Source organism: Brassica napus, chromosome A5 (genome assembly GCF_020379485.1).
Source record: "Brassica napus cultivar Da-Ae chromosome A5, Da-Ae, whole genome shotgun sequence".
In the NCBI taxonomy this organism is placed as follows: Eukaryota; Viridiplantae; Streptophyta; class Magnoliopsida; order Brassicales; family Brassicaceae; genus Brassica; species Brassica napus.
Window position 1 is genome coordinate 17,004,998 of NC_063438.1, and position 25,270 is coordinate 17,030,267.

The 25,270-nt window shown below is 32.5% G+C and overlaps 1 protein-coding gene and 1 long non-coding RNA gene across 13 annotated transcripts; both read left to right on the forward strand.

Moving 5' to 3' along the window:
• The first annotated feature begins 520 nt into the window (after positions 1-520).
• LOC106451831 (probable LRR receptor-like serine/threonine-protein kinase At1g29720) lies at positions 521-15,957 on the forward strand. Of its 12 annotated transcripts, none has more exons than XM_048780334.1 (25): positions 521-759; positions 867-1,044; positions 1,115-1,186; positions 10,686-10,757; positions 10,895-10,966; positions 11,051-11,122; positions 11,198-11,269; positions 11,501-11,572; positions 11,654-11,728; positions 11,821-11,886; positions 11,965-12,036; positions 12,364-12,426; positions 12,538-12,606; positions 12,710-12,760; positions 12,863-12,904; positions 13,006-13,049; positions 13,159-13,535; positions 13,629-13,827; positions 13,963-13,983; positions 14,075-14,209; positions 14,296-14,417; positions 14,492-14,702; positions 14,830-15,061; positions 15,148-15,298; positions 15,412-15,957. In XM_048780334.1, the coding sequence occupies exons 1-25, from the start codon at positions 675-677 to the stop codon at positions 15,808-15,810; spliced, it is 3,024 nt and encodes a 1,007-aa protein (XP_048636291.1). In that variant the 5' UTR covers positions 521-674; the 3' UTR covers positions 15,811-15,957. The 12 variants fall into 12 exon arrangements, with proteins under 12 accessions (XP_048636291.1, XP_048636298.1, XP_048636295.1 ...); XM_048780341.1 differs by having other exon boundaries at positions 14,314-14,417; XM_048780338.1 differs by having other exon boundaries at positions 13,165-13,535.
• Positions 15,958-21,712: 5,755 nt separating this feature from the next.
• On the forward strand, positions 21,713-24,025 carry LOC106345188. The gene is made up of 3 exons (XR_001270225.3): positions 21,713-22,194; positions 22,696-22,948; positions 23,022-24,025. It is a non-coding gene; the product is annotated as an uncharacterized LOC106345188 (long non-coding RNA).
• Positions 24,026-25,270: the final 1,245 nt, after the last annotated feature.

A 25,270-nucleotide genomic window follows, 5' to 3' on the forward strand; every position in this document is an offset into this window, starting at 1 on the left:
AATTATATATTATAGTTGAAATGATAAAAGTCAAACATTTATACAATCTTAACTTGATCAAATAATTAAAATATATTTACGCTATTTTGTTATTTAAAATAATTTAAAATATTTATATATATATATATGTATATTTATTATACTTTATAAATAGCTGCCATAACACGGTTTATTACATAGTTACATTTGTTTTGGTCGCTTCAAACCATTATCAGTCAAAATACGGTTTCCTTTTCTACTGAGTTTTGAATTGCTCTAAATTTTGACTTTGAATTTAATCAATTAGATTTAACAATGTTATTCAATCCAAGTTTATATGAATCCATTAAAGGCAGTATCTACCATATATTTCAATGCTCCCTACTTCGGTTTGAACCTCTGATTTGGGTTTTTAGTGGTCCCAATTTTATATGCCAATGCAAACACATAAAGAGATAAAATATCTATAATTCATGAACCTCTCTGTTCATCACTATAGACCTTGTGACCAGGATTATTAATTATTTTTGACAATATTTTCTTGATATAGGTCGTCCCGACGACCCAAAATTCCCTAAAATAAAAATATAAAGTATTTTCTATATATAATGTTGTATTGACTCACTTGTTGACGAAACCATTTGTGAATCAAACACACACAAACAAAAAAATCAATATACATCATTTATATCGACATGTCGGTCGTCTTTTCAAGTTTTCTTTTGTTCTTCACCATTATCATAAAGTCGGCCGATTCATCAGCTCTTCACAAAGATGAATGTAATACAAGAATCACCATTTTCTTAAAAAAATTTAGAAAAATCACAGGTAATTTGCAGATATTGTGGGTATAAGTATTAATTTTATTTTGGTTAAGAATTATGCAGTAAAAGCGCTTGGAGAGATAGCTAATACACTTGGTATCAAGACACTGAACCTACGGAACGGAGATCCTTGCCATTTAGGAATCCTTAAGTTTGATGATGCTCAGAATCCGGAGGGCACGAACAGCATTATTTGTGACTGTACCTTCAACGACAGCACGACATGCCATATTACAGAGTTGTGAGTTTCTTTTTCTAATGTATTTTTTTGTTTTCTTTTTCATCGAACCAAAGTATCTTGTGGTTATCAGGAAACTCAAGACCCTCAGTCTTCCTGGAAAACTTCCACCTGAGTTAGTCAAACTTCAGTATCTGCAATCTATGTGAGTTCTACGGCGAATCAAATTTATAAACAATCGATTAAAAGGAATCTAGATTTCAATGGTGACCTTATTCTAGAAAAATAATATTCTGCTGAATCATTTTTTCTCAAATAATACATCAATTATATTAAGAGAAAATTGTCAAAACGGAACAAAAAAACAACATAGTTGTCCCTATTGTATAAAACCATCACTAAGTTGTCCCTATAGTATAATATTTTTCATAATCCCAAAACTAACATTTCTTTAATCAAATTAAACATAAATTAAAGCTATTTTTAAAAAGTTTAATGGAAAAAGATAAAAAAATAAGGTAATCCCATAATGTTTTAGAAAGGAAAAAAATGTAAAAAAAAATTTAAAAAAAGAACACACGACACAAATCAAAAATATCCCGTAACCAAATTGCATTTGGTTTCTAAAATCCTCCAAAACTATTCTTTTAAAATCCTCTAAGGTAGAACTTGATTCCAATAACAGTAGTCTACCTCCTTTATCATCAGCCAAAAACCCATCTTGTGCTTGCACTAAATTCCCAAACACCACATATTGTATAGATATGCATCATAGAACAAGAATTTTTGAAAATCACAAGCCAAACTATGGAGAAATCATAGATTGATGAAGAAGAAAAGCCAAAATCATTTTTTTTTATTTTGACAAAGAAAATCGACCAGGACACATTTTAGAAAATTAAAATATTTTTAGAATATTTTCTTAACTGAAACTTCCTTAATTTTTGGAAAAACTGGTTTTTTTATCCGTAGAAGGCACTTTCTACACTGTGTAGAACTATGACAAAAATTCTGAATAGAAATTATAATTTTTACTTTTTGTAGATGTTCATGTTAAGTTTGGATTTCGCATACCCGGAATTTTAGAATACTTCATAAAAGTAGAAAATGCATTCAAAAGAAAAGTACCGATATTTACAATTAGTAGAATTCACATTCTTCATATTTAGAATTTTAATCATTTTTAGATTTTTTCTTCTAAAAAAAGTAGACGGACTTTTTTATTCTGGAATTCGTTTTCTACTAACCCATTTTCCGTAGAAGACGAATTCTACTTTTAGTGGAACGTAATTTTAAAATTTTATTTACAAAGTTTTTTAACCAAAACAAAATATGTGTTTGTGTATATAGGTGTTTTATTAATTGTTTATAGTTTTAATATTTTTTTGGATTCATAAATCTATTTATTTCATTAAATTTCAGAAATGAAAAGGGTAAAAGAGAGAATAAATGGACAAATATGGTTTTATACCATAGGGATAACTCTGTTGTTTTTTTGTTCCGTTTTGGCAATTTTCCATTATATTAAATAGATTGTCAAACTATTGACATATATGTTCACATTCATTCTTCTTCTTTCCTCGGGTAAATTTATATGAAAATTATTTAAGAAATATCGTATGGAAAATAAAATTTATATTATTGATCGAATTAATATTTTTGGCCCTTCAACAATTTTTTTAAAAAAATTTGTTAGCTACATAATTTGTTTACTAATGAACTGGTCCCATTCTTAAAAGTATTTTAGGATAAAACATTATTTATCACATAAAAACCTAATGTTTAGGCCGAAAAATCTCATGCCTACTATTTGGTTACAATGAAACTATGTCAGCTCGATTTTATATCATGATTTAGCAATTTAAAAGTTAATAATGGTTACGAGAAGTTTACGTTTACGTATCAATCTTATCTATCTTCGATATTTTTCTCATTTTTATATCATTTTGATTATTTGCTCGATATAAATATTAATTTTTGAGTTTATTCTCCTTTCTTTCTTTTATTTTAGCCTGAGATTTAGAAATTTTTTTAAGATTCAAAATTATTAAAGAGATACATACTTATGTTAAGATATGCGCCTTGTGTAGAATAAAAATTTTATATTTATTACTTATTTTATATTTTTGTATATTTTATGAAATAATAAAATAATAATTATATAATAAATAACTAAGAAATCAGTTATTATTATGTAATAAATTGACTTGCATATATAAATCGAATGACCGCTCTTGTTTATTCGCAATCATTTTAGATTAAATAAATCAAAACAATTAATCTTATCTATCGTATATGATATATAATTAAATTTAAACGACATGAAGTATATTTATATATATATTAACATAAGCACCTATTAAAATAAAATTATTTGTTTATATAATTTTATTATCATTTTATCTTATTATAAAAAAAAATTTAACACTGATCACAAAAGTTTATGTGAGACTTTTAATAGTTTTAGTAATTTATACTCGTTTTGAAAAATTAAAAATACACTATATACAAAAAAATCTAAATTTTAATATATGATTAATGTAATTGTGTAATTTATTTTAATAATAAAGAATTAAAACAAATAATAGAAAGTATAATGATTATTATCAAATCTTCATTATTTAAAATTATTAATTACTATATATATCATAATCACATTAGGTAATTCCGTAAGTTTTATTTAAGGAAATAATATATAATAAATTTTAATTTAATAAATGAATGGTCCATAATAGACATACTATATAATATAACATTCTCTAGCAATTTAATTTTTGACTAACAAAATTCTCAATTGATTTTTAAGGAGCCAAGTAAAAATTAACATTCCAATTATGTGACAACTCAGCATGACAGTTTTTTAATTAGTACAAACTACATGTTCTAAACTTTTTAAATGTTTCCTTATTAATATATAGGGGGTGTTAAACCATTGATCATTAATTTTTAACAAAATAATTTTAACAGTTTTAATAATTTTGTCGTTTCTAAAAATTTAAAATATAACATATACGAAAAAAAATCTATATTTTAATTTTATAGATAATTTTATTGTTTAATTTATTTTAATAATATAAAATTAAACAAAAACAATGAATGAGATATAAATTGTTATCAAATCTTTATTATTTAGATACATTAATTGTCATATATATATATTAGTGATATTTGGTAATTCTGTAGCTTTTATTTATGGAAATAAAAAAATATAATTGTACACTTTAATTAATTTTATGATTAGTTTAATGAAAAGTATAATATATACTTAATTGGACCAACATATTTTCTAAAGATTCCGAATTTTATTTTGGTGATGACATGTGGCTACACTTAAAAGTTATAATGTTTCTCAATTAATATATAAGTGATTTTATTTTATTTTTTGAAAAAAGTTAAACTCGGATCTATTAAAGACACAAACCTAACCTCCGGGTGGAGATACAACCCACGGATAGACCCTCACCTGGACACTCAAATGAGGCGAAAGCAATAGGCCATATCTGTGTAGCCAGCGGAATTCAAACCAAGATTCGCCGTATTAGATTTATTTCGCTCAAGCGCCACTGGACTACCACCGCCGGTTACTATCTAATTTTGATGAAGAACAAATTGACCAAAATTTATATAGTACATTACAGTTTTCATTTTCCGTCATCAAAATATCACCAGTACCAAGAATATTTTCATCATTAAAATAATAAATGTCAAAAATATATTTGAAATACTTAAGTACATTCATCGGTTAAAACTTGAGTAATTCAAATTCACTGTAAAATTATTCATGACACAAATATGGATTCTCCTAACATATTGTAAGAAACGAATAAGTTAATAATTAATCAATAAACGAAAAACTAAGTTAAAAATGCTATGGGTTTAAATTACTCTATTAAATGTATTATATAAGTGATATTTTAGAAAGACATCTTTTCTTTGTGATACATAATGAACATTTTTTTATAATATGGTATATCTCAAAAAGTTTCCATAAATGTTATAAATGCTGTAGAAAATGTTGATTCTTCTTTTAAAATTTTTTAATGTTGTACAATTAGAGTTTGATTATGATTGTTTACAATTTTAATTTTATTTAGATTGTAATTTGAGTTTGAGATTACTAAACAAAACCGTTAAACTCCAATTACTAATTATATTATGAAAACTTCTATATATTTTTAGACTGGTTCTAAAGGATTAGCATAAGAAACTAACTATGACATAACCATATAGTTTATATAGAAAATTTAGAAACATTTGCACAAACTCATTTTGCAAAGATGTCAGTTCGAAAACTAAAATCGAGAGAAATAAAAATAGTAAAAATAAGGTGAATTACATAGAACGAAGGTGAACAATATATTCTTATTCTTTAGCGAGAGACGATTGTATTTCTTCGTCATCGATCGGCTTCACCATTTGCATCTAATCCAATGCCAAATGCATAGATGGAAACCCATACAAAGAGGGTTACTCATTGCTCATAGTGGTGTGTTGAACTCCATGTGAATGGGTGGATGGACTTGGTTCCTTCCTAGAGATCCAAAGACCATGATTCCCGATTCCTGCTCTATAACAAAACCTCCATCCAAAGTAGACTGATCGTTTGTCCAAGATACATCCATTTGACACCTTGTTCTGTGTTACATATTCTTCTCTTCCCGGTTGGTTGATTGGGAATTCCCTCGTGTCTCTTGTCTTTAAAACTGTTAGTGCAACATTCCAAACCTAGGTCTCTTGAATAACCCTCTGTAATGTGAAAAGGCGAGATGTCTATTGATGAAAAGCTTATCATTTTTGGCTTTCCGTAAGTATGACAAAATCCTTGAGAATTTTGATAATATTTTTGCCGGTACGCCTTCTGCTGATTTTGTAAGTAGGAGGAAGTCAAAATTTCCATGGACGGAACCACTCAGGACTTGTTCTGGAACTGATGGAATATCCGATAATTCCCACGTCTGGAGGACACATGCATTAGAATAAGAAATGGTTTATGGATTTCTCATCACCTCCAAATCTGGGGTAAAGTGCGTTTATAATCTGATACAGCCTGTGAATAGGCTTTCTCCCATCACTCAAGCACAAAGTTCTATTGGTTAAAATAACAAGGCCTCATATTCAGTATCACCATCATGTGTATTTTATTGTCGAAATCACATTGAAATTGACCATTTCTTAGGTTCAGTCCATGCACCCGACCTTCAACATTCCATATGCGAACTCTCAGGAGCAGAGAATCAAAGCTTTAATGCTTCTGCCACCAAGGTGGACAACCCTTCCAATAAAGGTGAGTTTGACTCACTCGGCCATAGCAATCATATCAAACTTTGGGATCCAAATGATGCCATCATCAAGATAAAGTCGCCTTCTCGCTTGGTAGGAGCTTCCTCCTTGACTCATCATTCTGGTGTATTTACTCATCATGTAACACAAACATAGAATGACCACATACACACGAATCTACCGTGACAATTAAAAACGAAAAAATGAAGTGAGATTAGACTTTAGATCTTTCAATAACTCTACTGATGCCTATCAGAACCAGCAACAGAGATATATGAAGTAGATCTACAACCAGTTCCAGAGCAGACAAGTAAACCTCGAAAGAAACATTATCTTAACCGGGAACAGGTGGAACTACTCACCAGGGAGTAACAATCAACATATCATTTGTTAGAGAGGAGAAAAAAATTTCAGGCGGTGGAAAGTAAGGAGAAGGGGGTTTTTCGAGTGCTTCGGTTGCGGATTCTGAAGTAGCTTTCATGGCTCTTGTTGAGATTATGAATGATGGGACTCTTGTTTCTGGTGGATGGGATCAATCGGATCTTCAGATTCAGGCGATGAGGGGAGGATATTTTGGTAAGGAAGTTCAGGAGGTTATTGGAGGGGACGATGCTGGTTGTCTAAGGGAAAATAGGGGAGGGTTAGAAGTGGAGGGGGGGGGGGGGGTGGGGCTCAGCGGAAAAGGAATCATACTCAGCAATAGAAACTGATGCTTTGTCAGAAGAGATTCAACCAGAGTTTGAGATTAAAGATGGTGTTGCTGATGTCTCTATTCCGGAGGAGCTGTTGGTGGATGTTGATCCTCTATGGAAATTTTTTGTGGTGGGTATTATATGAATGATGTGCCTCACATAGGTTCCATTCATTCCACAGTGAACATGATTTGGGCTTTACCGGAGAAGGCTTCAAAGATTGATATTCAGTTTATTGGCAAGAAGACTGTGTTATTTAGAGTGGAGGATGCTCATGTTCGCAGCAGAATCATTAGAAGGAAGTTCTGGCATATCTCGGAAGTTCCCCTGATGTTGAATGAGTGGACTCCAGAGACAGCCAAAGCCCCACCGGATCTCTCAGCAATGCCACTATGGGTTGATTTACTTAAACTCAAAGAAGGGTCTTAGTTTTCTATCCAGGACGGTGGGCAAATTCATGAAGTTGCATCTCACTACTGAATATTGTGTTCGCCTTGATGTTGCAAGAGTCCTGGTTGAGGTTAATCTGGAGAAGCCACTGTCAAAGGAGATCTACTTTAAGGGCAAAGAAGGTCAGGATGTCACTGTTTGGGATGAGCTTCCCATTTCTCCCTCCTAGTTGTGGTGTTTGCTCTAAATGGGGTCATCATGAGAAGGATTGTCATCTGGAAATACCAGTGGAGATTCTGAAGAAGCCACAGGAGAAAGAACAGTAAGAGGTTACATGCGATAGAAATCAGAAAGTCGGTAAACTATCTGGCAAAGAGGTTGTTGCACAACTACTTAATGAACTAGAAAAGTTTCCAGTAACCTCTGTACTACAAGAAAGGGTTGTGAAGGATTTTGGGAAGGAGTTGAGGTTGTTTCTAAACAATCTTAGCTCTGGTGCGGAACCAGAGAAGTGGGTTACTATGGGAGGGCAGAGTCACAATAGCTCTCAGGGAACAAAACTTGTTGGAAAAGGTTGTCTCTCCAAATAGCTTTCACCTCCTTCAAGGTATACGTGAGGAAGGGGAAATTGTGGAGGATGAAGAAGTTATGGAGGACAAGATATATCAAGCTCCGCTGAATGAAGAGGAACAAATTCATGAACGGGAAGATATAGCTGGAAATAAAGAATGGGACATAATGCGGTACATAAAAGAAAAGGAAGAGGTCAGTCGATGATTGCGAATACTAGAGGATTGGTGAATGCAGTGATTAACAACCAAAGCAAGAAGCTTTCCTCTAGTAGGAACAGATGACATCAATCTTTGCATGTTATATGCGTGGATTCAATCAACCGCGCAAACACAATGCAGTAAAATATTGGGTTAAGGAGGAAAAAATAAATTTAGGTTTTTTGGTGGAAACGAGAGTTCATGATAATTTTCAAAAAGGTCTTTACTTATACTTTCTCAGGCTGGCAATATTTGCACAATTACAGCCATCATTGACTGGGAAGGATTTGAGTTTGCTGGTTTGAAGCTGTTGAAGTTGTGCCACTTATGGTTAGTGCACATATGATAACTTGTTGGGTGTGTTTAAAAGATACATATGATATATATCTCTCTTTGTTTATTTATGGTTCAAACTGTATGATGGAACATAAAGAGTTATGGAGGGAGATGGATCTTCCTTGAAGTTGTTGGAGATGTTGCTTGTTCAGATAGGTTCTGGCGCCCTGAAAATTCCAAGAAATTACTGGGTGGTTTCAGAGACACCAGTGAAGTTGAGAGAGACAAAGAGTTCTTTCTTATAATAGAAGGGAACACCTCATTTCGAAGGAAAGTAATCAAAGAAGAAGTAAGGCGTTTACCCGAGTTGGGCTTCTTCTTTGGTGAGGCATGACCTCTATGATTCATAAGCTTCTTGGATGCTTTGTGCCTTTGAGATCAAGGCATCTTGGAGTTATTTTATTCAGGTAGCCTTTTGGAATGTGTCCTTCAGACTGTTTCTTATCAGATGGCTTTGTTTTGTCGAGCTTTGTGCTGCTACTATAGGTGGCACAGCTACACACTGAACTGGATCAATCAGGTGTTTTTAATTGTTTTCAGTAATTGCTGGAGATATCTGAAAAATTGCTTTAATCTGTCATGCATCATAATCATGAGTATCTCCAAGCAAATCATTTTTATTAATCATCTCATCATTCATTTGTAAAAGCTAAGTCTCCACAGCCATTTTATCAACCTTGCTATCGCAACCTGTCAGTGGTTCCTCTAGGTCTAGCTCTAGACAGTATAATTTCTACATTCTAATTCGCTTTATCATCTTGACTAGAGGAGATTTCAACATACCTTGGATCAAAGTGTTTCTTGGATTGTGATGAGGAAGAGATTTAATCTCGAATAACCGTGCTGGTGTCACAAGCAGAGGAGACTCATGCGCGTGAGGTAAGTGTGTACGGGATAACTGATTTTCCTTTGAGATGTATGAGACTATCTTCCCCAGATTCACAGAGCAGATCTGCCAGCAGTAGCAATTTCTCATGTTTCCAGGCGCTTAAGACTGTCTAAAATTTTTTTTTAGCAAATCAAAGATTGTCTTATCCATTCCTCATTTTTCAGAAGGGAGAGGGAAGAGGGAGAGGACCATTAAAGGGGGGGGGGGGTGAATTTTGATCGTAAGTTTGGGAGGGTCCAGGACGCTAGACACGATCATCTGACTTGAAAGCTCTTGAAAAGTCGGTTCTTCCTCTGTTTTGTGGATATTCTAATATCTTCTCTTGATCACGGGCCTGCATGATCATATTCCAATTCTCTATGCATTAATACAAAAATCAAACCACAACACTAAAATATGATAAGCCAATCATATATCATTTGGAACAAAAACGGAATTCTGAAATTCTTCGATGTCTCAATGAAAAATCTTCCATAAACAACAAGCCAATAATATAAGAGCATGATTAATGGGAGGTTCTTAGGATGAGGTTCTTAGCAGAATATAAGAACCCGTCTCTTAACTTTTAACTAAAAAAGCTAAGAACCGATTCTTAAATAAGATTATTTAAGATATTTAAGAGTCGGTTCTTAGCTTTTTTAGTTAGAGACGGGTTCTTATATTCCGCTAAGAATCCCATCCTAAGAGCATGATTAACCCGGAGTTCTTAGGATGGGGTTCTTAGCGGAAGTTAAGAAACTGTTTCTTAACTTTTAACTAAAAGAACCAAGAACCGGTTCTTAAATAAGGACTTTAAGAACCGGTTCTTAATTTTTTTAGTTAAAAGTTAAGAAATAGTTTCTTAACTTCCGCTAAGAACTCCACTCTAAGAACCCCGGGTTAATCATGGTCTAAGAACCTCCCATTAATCATGCTCTAATAGCCTTATACCGAAACCTTTTGACCACCGAATCTCATTTGTACTTTTTATCAGATCATCTGGTAAACAAAGGAGTTACCTTTCTCTCCATTGATTTTTTCCCTGATTTGTGTCCCCTTGATCCATGACCGAGAACAGATCTGAAAAAACAAGATCTACCATTTGAACCAAAAATTTAGATCAAGGATTATAAGCCCTAATTACCAATGTTGTTGGGAGAGCATCTTTTTTTATTTAAGTAATTTAACTTTAAAAAATTTTCTGATTATTAATTCTTTAATAAATAAAATTCAAACTCAAGGTTTCCACGGTCTGGTGTTCTACTCTTTAAGAGATTCATAGATTATAATTTGAAATAGTCCTAAAGAAATCAACAAAATCTTTAGCAATGACTAAAGTTTCATGCGAGTTTTTGCTATTATTGGCAGAGATTTTTGCAGAAATTACCTTTCAGGAACAATCCCAATGGAGTGGGCTTCTTTGCCATACTTTTCTTCCATGTCAGCTCTCTCTCTCTCTCTCTCTCTCTCTCTCTCTCTCTCTCTCTCTCTCTCTCTCTCTCTCTCTCTCTCTCTCTCTCTCTCTCTCTCTCTCTCTCTCTCTCATGATTTGCTAGTAACTTTGAGTTTTCTGGCAGGTCGCTCTGCGCGAATCATTTGACTGGGCCTTTACCAGCTGGTTTACAAAACTTTAAGAGTCTGACGTTCCTGTACGTCTCAAATTGTTTCTTACACCTCTATCTTGTTTGGATTTACCCTCTGTATTAGTCTGATACTACACTAATGTGATACAGAGGAATTGAAGCCAACCAGTTCTCTGGTCCAATTCCTGATGAGCTTGGTAGTATGACCAACCTAACAAAACTGTAAGACAATCTTTGGCTTTGCAGACATCCAATCAGTTTCCAACACTGATATTTTTTGAAACTGTGTTTTTGCAGGCATCTTGCATCCAATCAATTTAATGGAAGCTTGCCAATCACTCTAGCTAGACTGGTGAACCTTAAGGATTTGTAAGTTGTTGCTTACTTTTGATTCGTAACTAAAGATGCTCAACTTTAATTAGTAAATTCGCTTAGGAGGAAGGAGTTGTGTTTATTGGCACGTATATTGAACTTTTTCTTGTTGTTCCTTCTTACGATGGATTGTTTGGTTGTGAACTTACTTTCCATTTAGAAATTCTCACTTCAGTTTATGAAAAGTTTTCGGAAGCTCTAAATTAGTTGTTTGTTTTCATTACTCAGTAGGGTAAGTGATAATAACTTCAGTGGTACCATCCCTGCATATATTGGCAACTGGTTTGGGGTTCAAAGGCTGTAAGCTCGTTCCTTCATTGCTTATTTTAGTTTCTCTTATAGTTTGTATTTACGCACAATCTAACTTGTGTTTATGATCAGCAGACATATACATGCAAGTGGACTGAAAGGGCCTATTCCTGAAGCAGTTGCCCGGTTAAAAAATCTTAATGAACTGTAATGAACCACTTTCAATAGATTTGCAAAAAAAAAAAAGACAACTGAAACAAGACTGATGTTTTGTTTTATGCGAATATATTCATATGCAGGAGAATTAGTGATACGACTGGGATAAACGTATTTCCAATTCTATCCAGCGGAGCCATCCAAACCCTGTACATATCTTCCACTTTTCTTATTGGTGCTTTAATTTTATTAATGTCAAACTAATTAGGTCTCTGTCCCTTTTCCAGGACTTTGAGGAATGTGGGTTTGTCTGGTCCAATTCCATCTTACATCTGGAGTATGCCAAACCTAAAGAATCTGTAAGTTATTTTTGATGACATGTGAAGAGCCTTTGTGTAAGATAGTAATTTGTCTAGCTTTTTATAATATCCTTTCCACATTTCTCTGCTAATGAGTTTGCATAAGACTGGATTCACGTACTAAAATGATATTTTTACAGTTACATATGCACATCTATGTGAACTTATAGACTCATGGGTAATAATATTAAGAAAGCATCGTAGAGAGAAAAAGACTTATAGACTATACGTATGAGACTAATATGCAAGTATGAGAGTATACTGGATATATACAATTATGCGTTACTAAATAATAATAGTAATATTATTACATGTTGTTTGCTGAAGTGATCTATCTTTTAACAAGTTGACTGGTGGAGTTCAAGAACTAGAAAAAGCACCCGCAAATACGTAAGTGCTACAATTTGAGATCTAGAGTTTTAAAGCATTGAACACCTTTTAATGTTGTTAATACCACAAAATCACGCTCGAGTAATATATTGTTTCAAAATTTTGTTTCAGCTATTTGACTGGAAACATGCTTTCGGGAAACGTTGGATCTGCTCTGTCAATCTACGAAGAAGCCAATATGTACAATTCAAAACTTCAATTGTTTGTATAGCTCGAAAAAGCTTTACATCATCATGCCAGCTAATCATTTTCTTGGTTTTTAATATTTGGTAAATCCTTAAAGTGATATCTCTTACAACAATTTCTCATGGTCTTCTACCTGCAAGGACAAAAGGTCTGAACACGATATATTGGTATATAAGATATATCTTCTATCGACTTGTTTATCACCTACCAATGTTAATTAAATGTTTAATTCCACTTTCTGTTGAATCAGTAACATTAACACATTCCGGAGCTCATATTTGAAGAACAATTTGTAAGTACATTCTTCTACTTTATCCTGCAACAATCCAGAAACAAGAATAGATATCTTGTGCTGATAAGATGCCTGATTACTATCATCTTCTTTTCCTAAAGAATTGGACTTCTTCCGTGCGCTGGTCCAATGAACTGCAAGAGATGTAAGTACCTATTGAGCCCGTATATGCTTATGATTTTTATAATATTCGTATCATATAAAACAAATCAGACGTGTCTAGTTTTTTTTTTGACGGTTACAGTCGTTATTAATTGTAGATCAGCGCTCACTACATATAAATTGTGGTGGAGAAAGTACAACGGTTACAAACACTTCGGGTAAAATCACTTATGAAGCTGATAACAGTGAAACAAAATCCGTGACAAATCAACACTTTCAAAACTGGGGAATCAGTAACACAGGTCTGTTGTCGAATGACATATACACCATTTCCACTAGTTTAACTCTACCTGGAGGCTCCCCTGATTTTTATAAGACTGCACGTCGATCTGCTATTTCTCTGGTTTACTATGCGTTTTGTTTGGAAAATGGAGCCTACAATGTGAAACTCCATTTTATGGAGATTCAGTTTACAGACGAAAAACTATACAGTCGTCTAGGCAGACGCATATTTGACGTCTATATTCAGGTAAAGCATCAAGTTTACTGAATATTTGTTTTCATTAATCAATTATGTCAGATTGGAAGTTTATTTCCATTAGTCTCTTTCCTCGTATGCTAGGGAGAATTGTTTTTAAGGGATTTTAACATAAAAGAGGAGGCTAATGGAACTCTAAAACCTGTTGTGAAAGAAGTGAGCTTGAACGTGACCGACCATGTGTTAGAGATTCAGTTATATTGGGCAGGGAAAGGGACAACTCTCATTCCCGAAAGAGGAAATTATGGTCCTCTTATATCTGCAATCTCTTTGTGTCACAGTAGTAAGTAACACACACTGCTTGAAACTCCAAATTATTTAACTGTCAAACGTGTTGTTTTACTCTGAAGTGGCCATAACTTCAGTTTTTAATTGGTTCCTGCCATCTAACGATAATCTTATCTTTTAAAAATTTTAGGCCGGGAGCCACAATGTGGAGGTTCAAAGACAAATAAAAATACTTTGTTTATACTTCTGTGGCTTGTTTTATGATGTAAATGTATATATACTTACATTTCTTTCATTTGCAGCGGAGATAACAAAGCACCACACTAAGAATACACTAATTTTTGGGGTAACGGGTGCCGTTGTAGCAATTACTATCTTGGCTTTTGGGTTATATGCTTTGAAAAGATGTAGAGGAGACAAGAACACGACAGAAAGAGGTAACAGAGTTCAAAGCGTATGTGAATCCATTCATCATATACCCTCATAGCATTGTTAATGATTTTCTCTTGGGAACCTGATCAAGTAGATCTGAAAGCCCAAGGTTTGCAAACTGTTTGCTTTACGTGGAGACAATTACAAACTGCAACAAACAATTTTGATCAAGCCAACAAACTTGGAGAAGGAGGTTTTGGAACCGTATTCAAAGTAAGCTAAAAACAGATATCTGAGTAAATAGGGCTGTTGTTGTTTTGGTTTATGATATCAGAAACTCAATGCAGGGAGAGCTGTCGGATGGAACTATCATAGCAGTCAAACAGCTTTCTTCTAACTCATGCCAAGGAAACCGTGAATTTGTGAATGAGATAGGAATGATCTCAGGGTTGAACCATCCAAACCTTGTCAAGCTTTATGGATGTTGTGTCGAGAAGAATCAATTGCTACTCGTGTATGAATACATGGAAAACAATTCTCTTGCGCTTGCGTTGTATGGTAAATAACAGTCATTCATCTTTTCTTTAATTTTAAGTCTATTCGAATTCTAGTGATGTCATTTCTAGTACAAATATGTTAACACATGTAATGTAATATCATTTTTTGGTTTACCATTTAATTGTAGGAAATAACTCTCAGACATTGGACTGGGAAACAAGACAAAAGATATGTGTTGGAATCGCAAGAGGGCTCGAATTCCTTCATGAAGGATCAATGATCAGAATGGTTCACCGTGACATAAAAACCACAAATGTCCTTCTAGACGCAGACCTAAATGCAAAGATATCTGACTTTGGATTGGCTAGGCTCCATGAAGAAGAACACAGTCACATTAGCACCAAAATTGCAGGAACCATGTAATTATAAAACATAAAGCAAAAAAAAAAAAAACCATACCATAGCCAAAGATATGTTTCATCCTGGGGTTGTTTTAATGCCGCAGTGGATATATGGCTCCGGAATATGCACTATGGGGTCAATTAACAGAGAAAGCAGACGTGTACAGTTTCGGGGTTGTGGCAATGGAAATTGTTAGTGGGAAGAGTAATGTTAAACCGCAGGGAAATGATGATCATGTCTCGCTTATCAATTGGGTAATCATTGAGCTTTTCTATCTCTTTAATCCATTATATTCACATTTTTATAGTTGAATATGTGTACTTGTGTTTCTATGAGTTTACTAACCCCTTCCTACATCAAATCTCAGGCGCTGGCTCTACACCAGACAGGAGACGCAATGGAGGTTGTAGATCCAGTGCTCCAAGGTGATTTCAACAGTAAAGAAGCAGTAAGGATGATCAAAGTTGCTCTTGTCTGCACAAATTCATCACCTGCCTTAAGACCAACTATGTTAGAGGCCGTGCAAATGCTCGAGGGAGAGATGGAAATAACACCGGTAATGTCAGATCACGGTTTATATGAACACAACTTGAGCATCTCAAAGATGAGGGTCACTACTACAATTGGTAGCTCGAGCACGTCAGGCGTGACAAATCAAACAGCAACCACAATGAAATCTGATGCTTCTGGTTGTGATCTCTATCCACTATACCCTGAATCCATGATCCTGAACTCCACATCAGATCTTTCTTCCTCATCACTATAATGTCAAAAGCTATGCACATTGCCTTATCTTTAAGAGAGAAAAAAGCTTGTGGAGTTTTCTTATTTATCATATCATTAAAGCTGTCTACAGCTTTACTATACTAGCTCAATTAAAATCGATCCAAAACCATTGGTATTTTTATGACTATATGTCGAACTCTTATTACTATACTAGATGTGGACCCGTGCATTTATTTGAGTTTTTAATTTCATGATCACATAAAAAGAATGAAAATCATTTTTCACATTCGTTCTTGAATTTTTCAGTATATATTGGTGACTTACTTTTGTAGTAATAACTAAGGTCGGCCCGGGCTACGCCCAGGTTTTTTGTTTAAATTTAAATTTTGATTATATATTTTGTATGTTTATTTAATATATAAATAGTACATTCTATTAAAAATATAAGTAGATATATTATTATAAAAAAAATTTAAGATTTTCATTGTTTTTTGTCTTACGAATTTTGAATTTCTATATCCAGTTTTTTTTTTTTTGTTATTGAAAATTATATAAGGTGATAAGCAAAATGAACAAAAGTTAATTAAATTTAAGTTATGGTGTTTAATTGGTTGGACTATAGATATATTTCATTTCACTTGCAACATTATAACTTTTTTTCCAATTACCAAGTAATTTAATGGACCCTTCCCCTTTAAATCTACAAAAAAAAATGTAAATTGTTTGGTTATATTTTTTAATTTTCAATTAGTTAGTTTTCCTGTTTTAATTTAATATTTTGTAGTATTTTTCAAGTGAATAATATTGTTTAAATGTTTTTTGTTCAATGTAGTTATTTGGTTTATATTTGAAAATAAATTTAAATTGTATGAAACCAAAAAAATTCTCAACTATAAAGATAATGAAGATAGATAGAAATTGTTTTTTTTGTTTGTCGTTGAACTCCAATAATTTTTAATTTGGGATGATGAATTTTTAAATATGTTTTTAATATTTCATGTGATCCTCATATATAATGAAGCACTGGCCTCAGGCATTTATTTATATATAAAATCGTTAACATCTCTATGAGTAGCTAAGTAACATATGAGACCAATGAAAATATTTATTTTTGAAGAAACTTAAAAAAATATGAAAACAATTGTTAATTACTAAAATTGTATAAAGAAATAAATGTTTTCACACTAAACTACAATAACTTTCTGTACCGTTGACAGTTTTAAAATTGTTTTTTCAGCTTCGGCAGCACTTCATGTTGGCACGGCCATGTATCGGGTTGTAAGGTATCCAATCTAGAAGAGCATACTCGAAGGAGATTCGTCTGTTTGTTACTTCACGACAATCCTTCACAATTGCTTCCAGCGGATAAGACTTGGCACTTGGTACATTTTTTTCCCGGTTTGGATGGATCATGTAAACTGAAGAAAAGTTCAAGAATGAGTAATAATCAAAGAAAACTAAAATAATCAAGAGAAGTTTGTGTAAAAGATCATTTTAGTTATGGAACAACACACGAATAAAGCAAGAAAGTAAGCTTATAAGAGGCAAGCTTCTCATTTATGTTTGGAACACTACAAATGTAGATTTTTGTAACCATTAGTTGTCCGATTTCAATGTCCTTACTGAAAAGGAAAAGCATACCAAGAGTGACTGCTAGATATGTCTTATTGTTTTAACATTTCATGCACTATATCATATATGAAAACATCACGTGCCAGTTTACAGTCATATTAACGACTCATCAAACATACACTTGTCTTGGCTTTTGTCAATTAATTTTATAGTGCATAGATAATTAGACGCTTAGAAAGAAAGCATGTATATAACTTGACAAAAAAAGAAGAAGCATGTATATATGGCAAATATTACCTTATTCAAAAAACGATGAGCATCAAGTAGTACTGACTCTAGGTTCAACATCGGCTCACCCATCCCCGTTCAGAACCACCTATGTCACCCTGTGCTCGAACACTTACTCGATAGCCAGCACCTAGACATTTAAATTTACAATTAAAAACTCAAGCCACATTTACACTGTACCAAGAAATCTTCTCACGGGTTTGGATGGTTCCAACAACTAAATCCAGTACAATGATACACTCTCTCTCTCTCTCTCTCTCGCTGACCTTGATACCAAGTGAATATATTTACAGTGTTACATTCACAGAGAAACTAAAATAACAAAATAAAAAATCTTATTATTTAGTACTACTCAATAGCAAGAAGAATAACTAAATACAATCAGACCTTTAACACCTCAAGACTAAGCACAACCTTGAAAAAGATACATATACTCCAAACAGAAATTGAGAATCTTATAAGATGGTAACCCAAGGGTCAGATTAATATCAGAGAGAGGAAGAGAGATTTGGATCTTACGGGGTCAGAGAGCCGTGAAAGATAGATCCTTTAGTTTTTTGATGCATAAACATACGTCTATTGCCAAACGTTCTTCTTCTGGTCTTCGACAGAGGAAAAATACAGCAGCCCACTGTCAAGAAAGTATTGGAGTGTTCGGAATGTGTTAGTAACTAAGCAAGCAGGCGTCATGAACAGACTCTAAGATCCTTGCATAATACAGACACTTTAGAATGTCTACTTACGCATATGTCTCTTCATCTTTCTCAAGTGTAAAGTCCTTAGAGAATGTTCTGGTTTACCTCTGTGATTAATGCAAGCTAGGGAATCACATCAACACAAAGAATTAAAAAATCATTGGGAAGTATAAATTAGCAAAAGAAAAAGCAAAAGGAACAATGACTTACCAATATCAAAGACACTTTAATATCCTTGGATGAAACCAAACACTTTCTTATCGTAGTGCTGCGTTGAATCAAAGGTGTTATTTATAGGAGAAGATTCATTCGGTAATCATGGAGGAGGGATAAAACATGAAGCCATAACTCTGGAACGTTTCAGATATGGAGAGGAAGCGGGAATGTCTCATCGTAGCCGTGCGAGAAGAGGAGAGACAAACTTCGTGTCTTTGCTTCAGCCATATTAGGGTTAGAGGCGAAATACACTTTATCGGCCGGATACACAATATATCTTAAATTATATATAATCTTAATAAAATATACTTATGTATTTAAGACAACAACCAACCTAAAATGCAAATAAGAAAATTAATCAAAATTAATATATTTACAAAAAATAAATATTATAGTTGAATTCAAATAAATAGACAGAATCTAATATGTCCAAATGACAACTAAATTGACTGTAAAAACAACAAAACCAATTAGATAAATATTTAATTAAAAGTAATATGATATAATTAATATAAATTATATATATACAAATTATAAATTAATTTTAAATTAAAAATAAATATTAATTAATTATTATATTATATTTATTTTATAAACATTTATGTCCGTGCATGAGCACGGGAAAATCACCTAGTGTCACAATATTAAAAAAAAAGATTATTATCAAGTAATATTTTGTAATTATCTTTTGATTAGGATTTAAAAATGGAAAATTACTATTAAATAATATTTATAATTACTTTTTCATAAAATTTGTTTTTAATATCTTAATATGTATTTTTTTTAATTATGAGATAAATTAACACATGTCACAATCTTAAATATATAATTGACATTTATCGCGATCATGTTAATTAGCAACTTTGAAAAACCAAGCTTTATATAATAAGATGGTTTTCTGAACCATTGTAAAAATAATTACAAATATTTTTAGAAATAAAAAAAGAAAATAATAATAATTACAAATATATATATATTTTTTAGAGAAATATATTATCAATATATTTTTTTTAAATCAGGGGTTTGAATAATAAAAACAAAAAATAGTAATATTTATCATTTATATTTACTACTCGGTGTAAATATGTAACTTTGAATCATTTCATAAGGTTTTTATTGTCTTGGTCTTCAATCTGTGATTAAACTTCTTGTTCTTTATTTAGTTTGTATAAAGGGAATTTTATAAACATACTTATGCTTTTGAAGAACAAGGGGTGCTTTTGATTTATCTAATATTCGTTCAAACATGTTTACATTGTTTGCAGTTGTTTGAGGAACTTTTTCTTGATTTTCTACCTATAACATAGCTGATGTTAGTACTGAATATACTAATTTATTTATTTAGAGAATATATAATAGAATTTACTAGATTTGATTTGCAGTTCTTATATTACTCAAATTATCCTAAGGAGTGACTTTTACTCTCTCAAATAAAATGTTCAGTTGTAGTACTTAGGGATCGAATCTACAAGGAGTTAGGACACACAATAAATCCTAATCAATAGTGATTAAGTTAGGTAAATTATGAAAACTGTAAATAAGCAAAGCGAACAAAGTAGTTGTTCAGTTGATTGGTTTGAGGTTTGTAAATAATTAAAAGAAAACGCTAGACCTAGGGTTTCAGGTAATCATGATTATAGGTATATAATACTCAGGTTGTCAATCTTAAAACTTGACTTCTTATGAGAAAGTATTCCAGCTTTCGCTGTTGAATCAATCCTATTGACTAAGTTCAATATCTCAACTGTTGCTTGTTGATATATATGGATCGAGCGTCGATCGATGCTATGGTAAAAAATCATCAAAACACACATAAAATATACCAAAAATCTATAAACAGTTTTCAAAATCTTTTTTAATCTCTCATAATTTTCATTGGATCTTCATTTTTTTACACTAGCCGAGATATACACTTGTTTTAATAACATTTCTACAAAAAAAATCATTAAAAATGGACGTAAGAAATACCCGAAAGCCCAAAACACATTTTTTGAAATCGTTTTAAATCTCTCGAATTTTTATCAAATCATATATTTTAAACACTGCCCATGATATACACGACACTTTAATGTTATTTTACAGATAAAATCATCTCAAACGAACAAGAATTACCTGTCTTAGGAGTTCCAAAATCGCCAATGGAGGTTGAAGAGGAGGAGAGAGTACGGAGAAGAAGAAGGACATGTGGACCAACTGAACTCTCTTTGGTTAAGGTTGTCTTGTAGGCCATGTAGGTAGTTGAATTGTGGTTATTTTATTTAATTGAAGAAAAAAATAGAGAAATGCTATTTTGGAGAGTACAAGGATGTTGCTAAAGAAAAAAAAGAGTACAAGGATAAAAGGTAGGAGAAATAGAGAGGGGGCAGTGAGAATTCATTTAGGGGGTACGAGATATATGGAGTTAATCTCCCTCACTCCCCCACCCAGCAGGCCGTAGTTAAACAATAAAATATTGGAAAGTACTCTAAATTACCCCCACTTCCAAAAATTCTATTCTCACTACCTCACCACTTATCTCACTATCCCCTCTCTTTTCCCTTTCCTTTCTTGCCATTTCTTTCTTTATTATATTTTCTCCTTCTTTTCAAATTCTGCGGGACCCATTATTACTTTTTATTTTTCTTTATTTTTAACTTTTTTAGTCATGGATCCTACCTTATTTTGTATACCAAACTGATTTTCTTTTTTTTTTAGTTTTTTTAGATTTTTTTAAGAGATTATTAATGATTAATATAACTAAAAATTATGAGAACAAACTTTTCACTAACATTTTCTGTTTATATTTAAATATTATTTTAAAATATAAAATAATAAAATAATTTATTTTAGTAATATTTTAATCAATAATTAATTTCAAAAATAAATTTAATAAAAATAATTCTGTTAATTATTTCCTAAAAATTAAACTTTAATCTATTGTATAAGAAATTTCTTATTGAATCAAAAATAATTTCAAAAATATTTGTATAAATCATTTCAATAATATTTCATAAATACAATTTAATAAAATATATATGGGAAATTGCCAAAAATAGCATTTTGAAGATACCACTTTTCATTTCTACCTTAATCAATTTTACCATTAAAATTTTAATTGGTAAAATACCTTTGTACCCTTCATTTCATAGATTTAACCTAGATCTATTTCTCCTCCAAATATTTATCACGATCTCCGGCGAACTCCACAATCTCCGGAAACCTTGGTGATCTACCGTGAACTCGGCGATCCCCGGCGAACTCTGGTTACCTCCAGCGAATTCGGCGAGATAACAACCACAATTTTATTTAGACAGCCGTCAAAATGGTGCTTCTTCGACAACACTGTGTGAGACTCTGAGCAAGACTGAGAGAGCGATAGTCATGGAGATTAGCGAGGAAGAAGAGGACTTCACATCTATTGAAACCATACCTCTTTAATCAAAGAACGATTCCGTTATCAGTCTCTCACCGAAAAAGTTCGTTCTTTCACTCTTTCTATCTCTTTGTCTCGCTACATTCACTCTCCCAAACGTTCAAGAAGATCAGAGCGATCCCGTCCGTCACCACCAATCGGTCACCACCTGGATCTTCAAGATCTGAATTCAACAAGAAGGCTTCTCAGATCGGTATACATATCCACAAAACGTCTCAGAAGACCGCGAGGCTCTCTAAATGTACGGTTCAGACTTTGATTTATTCTTTCATTCTTCGAATAGTGTATTTAGTCTTTAGGATATGTTTCGATTCTTACGAGATTGAGAGATAGTTTCTTGTATCTGCCTTGTAATGAATGAAGCTGGAAATGATGCCAGAGATATTGTAGTGACTGCAATTGAAACTTTAGTTGAATCGCAGTAGAATTAGGCTTTAGGATGTTTGGATCTAAAGAGATTGAGACATTGTTTCTAATAGCTGTCTTGCAATGAATGAAACTTGCAATGATTCCTGAAAACATTGTTTCTAATAGCTGTTGATGAATTGTAGTGGAAATAATCTTTAGGATCTGTTTGATTTTTTTGACCAAAAAAACAAAAAGGATCTGTTTGATTTCTAGCAAAACTGAGACAGTTTTCGACAACTATCTTGTAAGGAAAGAAGCTTGCAATGATTCTAGAATACTTATAGTGATTGCAACTGAAGTTAGTCTTACTTATGACATTAGCTGGTTATCACAGTGGCAAAAGAATCGTCCATTTTCAATCACCGGCTGTCTATATACGGGAGCTAACAGAGTTGATCAGGAATGATATCACGGGGCTGAACATGGCTCTCTCTGATCTGCAGACCCTTCAGAACATGGAGATCGCTGATGGGAGCTATTCACATGACAAATTTGGTCACTACAGAGCTGTTTGTGATGACTTGAAAACCAGACTTATGGGAGCTACAAAGCAGTTTGATCAAGATGTTCTTACTGTGAGATCAGAGGTTAGAGTTATAGATTTTTTGAATTTCTGACTTTAAAGAGTATCTAACTGAGATATGCTTTGTCTTCCTGCAGAACATGAAGCCTCATGAAAATTGGAAATAATTGTTTTAGCTAAAGCCTTTGTTGTCATCGCTAAAGAAAGCAAAAACCTTCAGTTCGCTTGGGATCTTAGCGCTCAGATCCGCAACTCTCAGCTGATTCTCTCCACTACCGCTGCTTCCAGACGTCCCGTGACGGTTCTTGACTCTGAACCCACTATCCGCGACATGGCTGTCTTGCGTTACCAATCTCAGCAGCTTCATTACAACAGCGCCACTATGATCATGAGGCTCAAGGCTACTATTCAGTCTTTGAAGAGCATATGAGTTCTGTTACTGAGAAGAGTGCTAAGTATGCTCAGATTGCTGCTGAGGAAGTGCCCAAGAGTCTTTACTGACTTGGTGTTCATCTCACTACTGAGTGGTTTCAGAACTCTGAGTTACAGGAGAAGCTTGCGGAGAGAAGCTATGCTGTGGCTTCTAAGATCACCGATAACAGTCTTTACCATTTCTGTGTGTTTTCTGATAACATTGTTGCTACTTCGGTTGTGGTTAACTCCATTGCTCTCAACTCCAAGGCCCCTGAGAAAGTCGTCTTTCATCTTGTCACTAACGATATCAACTACGCTGCGACGAAGTCATGGTTTACTATGAACATGGACAACCTCAGAGGAGTCACTGTTGATGTTCAGAAGTTTGAGGATTTCAAATGGCTTAATGCTTCTTATGTCCCCGTCCTCAAGCAGCTCCAAGATTGATACACAAAGTTACTATTTCCTGGATACAACGACGATGTACGCACACCGATCAAGTTCAGAAACCCCAATCTCAATGCTCAATTATACTTTTTTATAATGGCTTATAAAAGAAACTGTAAAAGTGATTTTCTTTAATAAGCAAAGAAATGATGGAAAGTTGGTTAATTTGGTGATTTATAAACTCTTATAAATAGATTTATAAATCTTGTAAATTAGTTTATAAACACTTATAAATAAATGTATAAACTCTTATAAATAGCTTATAAGTTCTTGTAAATAATTTTATAAACCTTTATAAATAGTTATATAAATATTTATATGGTTTTAGAAACCTTTATAATTTTTTATAAACCCTATATAAACTCTTCAAAACCCATTAAAACCTTTTATAAACCCTTACAAATCTTATATAAATTTTTTATAAACTTATTTAAACCATTTATAAAACCTTATAAATTCTATATAAAATCTTTATAAACACCTGTAAGTGATTTTTCAAACCCTTTATATATTCTTATAAACCATTATAAACATTTTAAACATTTTGTGATGACTTGAAAACAAAACTTATGGGAGCTACAAAGCAGTTTCAAGAGATTCTTGCTGTGAGATCAGAGATTAGATTTGTAGTATTTGAGTTTCTGACATTAGAGAGTATCTAATTGAGATATGCTTTGTCTTCCTGCAGAACATGAAGCCTCATGAAAATTGGAAACAACCGTTTTCCACAAACAAAAAAAAATAACGCAGCAGTAGATCATTCCTTAGAGTAATGCAAGATTTGTACCTGAGCTTCTTCTTTTGGAGATGAAATGTTTAAATTCTTTTAGGAGTTATGATAGTTAGAGGTGATCTTCCAGTAGAATGTGGAAGGGGGAGATTAGCTAATATACAAGAAGAGATTATAGTTGTTTGCAAAGTTGCTAGTGTACGTGATTTTGGCGACTCAGGTTATTTGAATTGCTTGTCAATGGTCTTCCAGCTCGAGCTGAGATCACATATGCTGCAAATGATTTATATAGTGTTATAAACCGTTTATATAATTTTATAAATGATTTATAAACCTTATAAATGATTTATAAAACATTATAAATGATTTATAAAAACTTATAAATGATTTATAAACAATTACAATTCATTTATAAACAATGTAATGATGTGGGAATCATGATAACTTTGACTCCAATGGTTTTTAGTAAGAAAATAAATGTTTATAAGATTCTATAAAACATTTGCTAACTTTATAAAATCAATAACTTACAAAATAATTTATAAAAGTTTTTATAAATTATAAACATTTATGGTTTCTAAATGAACATTTGTTTATAAATCATTTTATAAAGGTTTATAAATTAGTTTATCAGGCATGATTCATAAACTAATTTATAAATGATTTATGGTTTCTTTTTAATTTAAATTAATTCATATTAAGGTTTATAAATTAGTTTATGGTTTCTTTTTAATTTAAATTACCCAAATTAGTTTATAAATTACCCAAATTAGTTTATGAATCATGCCTGATAAA

Bases quoted from the DNA above. Each gene is read 5' to 3' on its own strand.
- LOC106451831 (XM_048780334.1), top strand. From the start codon at position 675: ATGTCGGTCGTCTTTTCAAGTTTTCTTTTGTTCTTCACCATTATCATA. The intron at 11,270-11,500 runs GTAAGTTGTTGC...TTCATTACTCAG, and splicing joins CTGGTGAACCTTAAGGATTT to TAGGGTAAGTGATAATAACT. The intron at 12,905-13,005 runs GTAAGTACATTC...CTTTTCCTAAAG, and splicing joins TCATATTTGAAGAACAATTT to AATTGGACTTCTTCCGTGCG.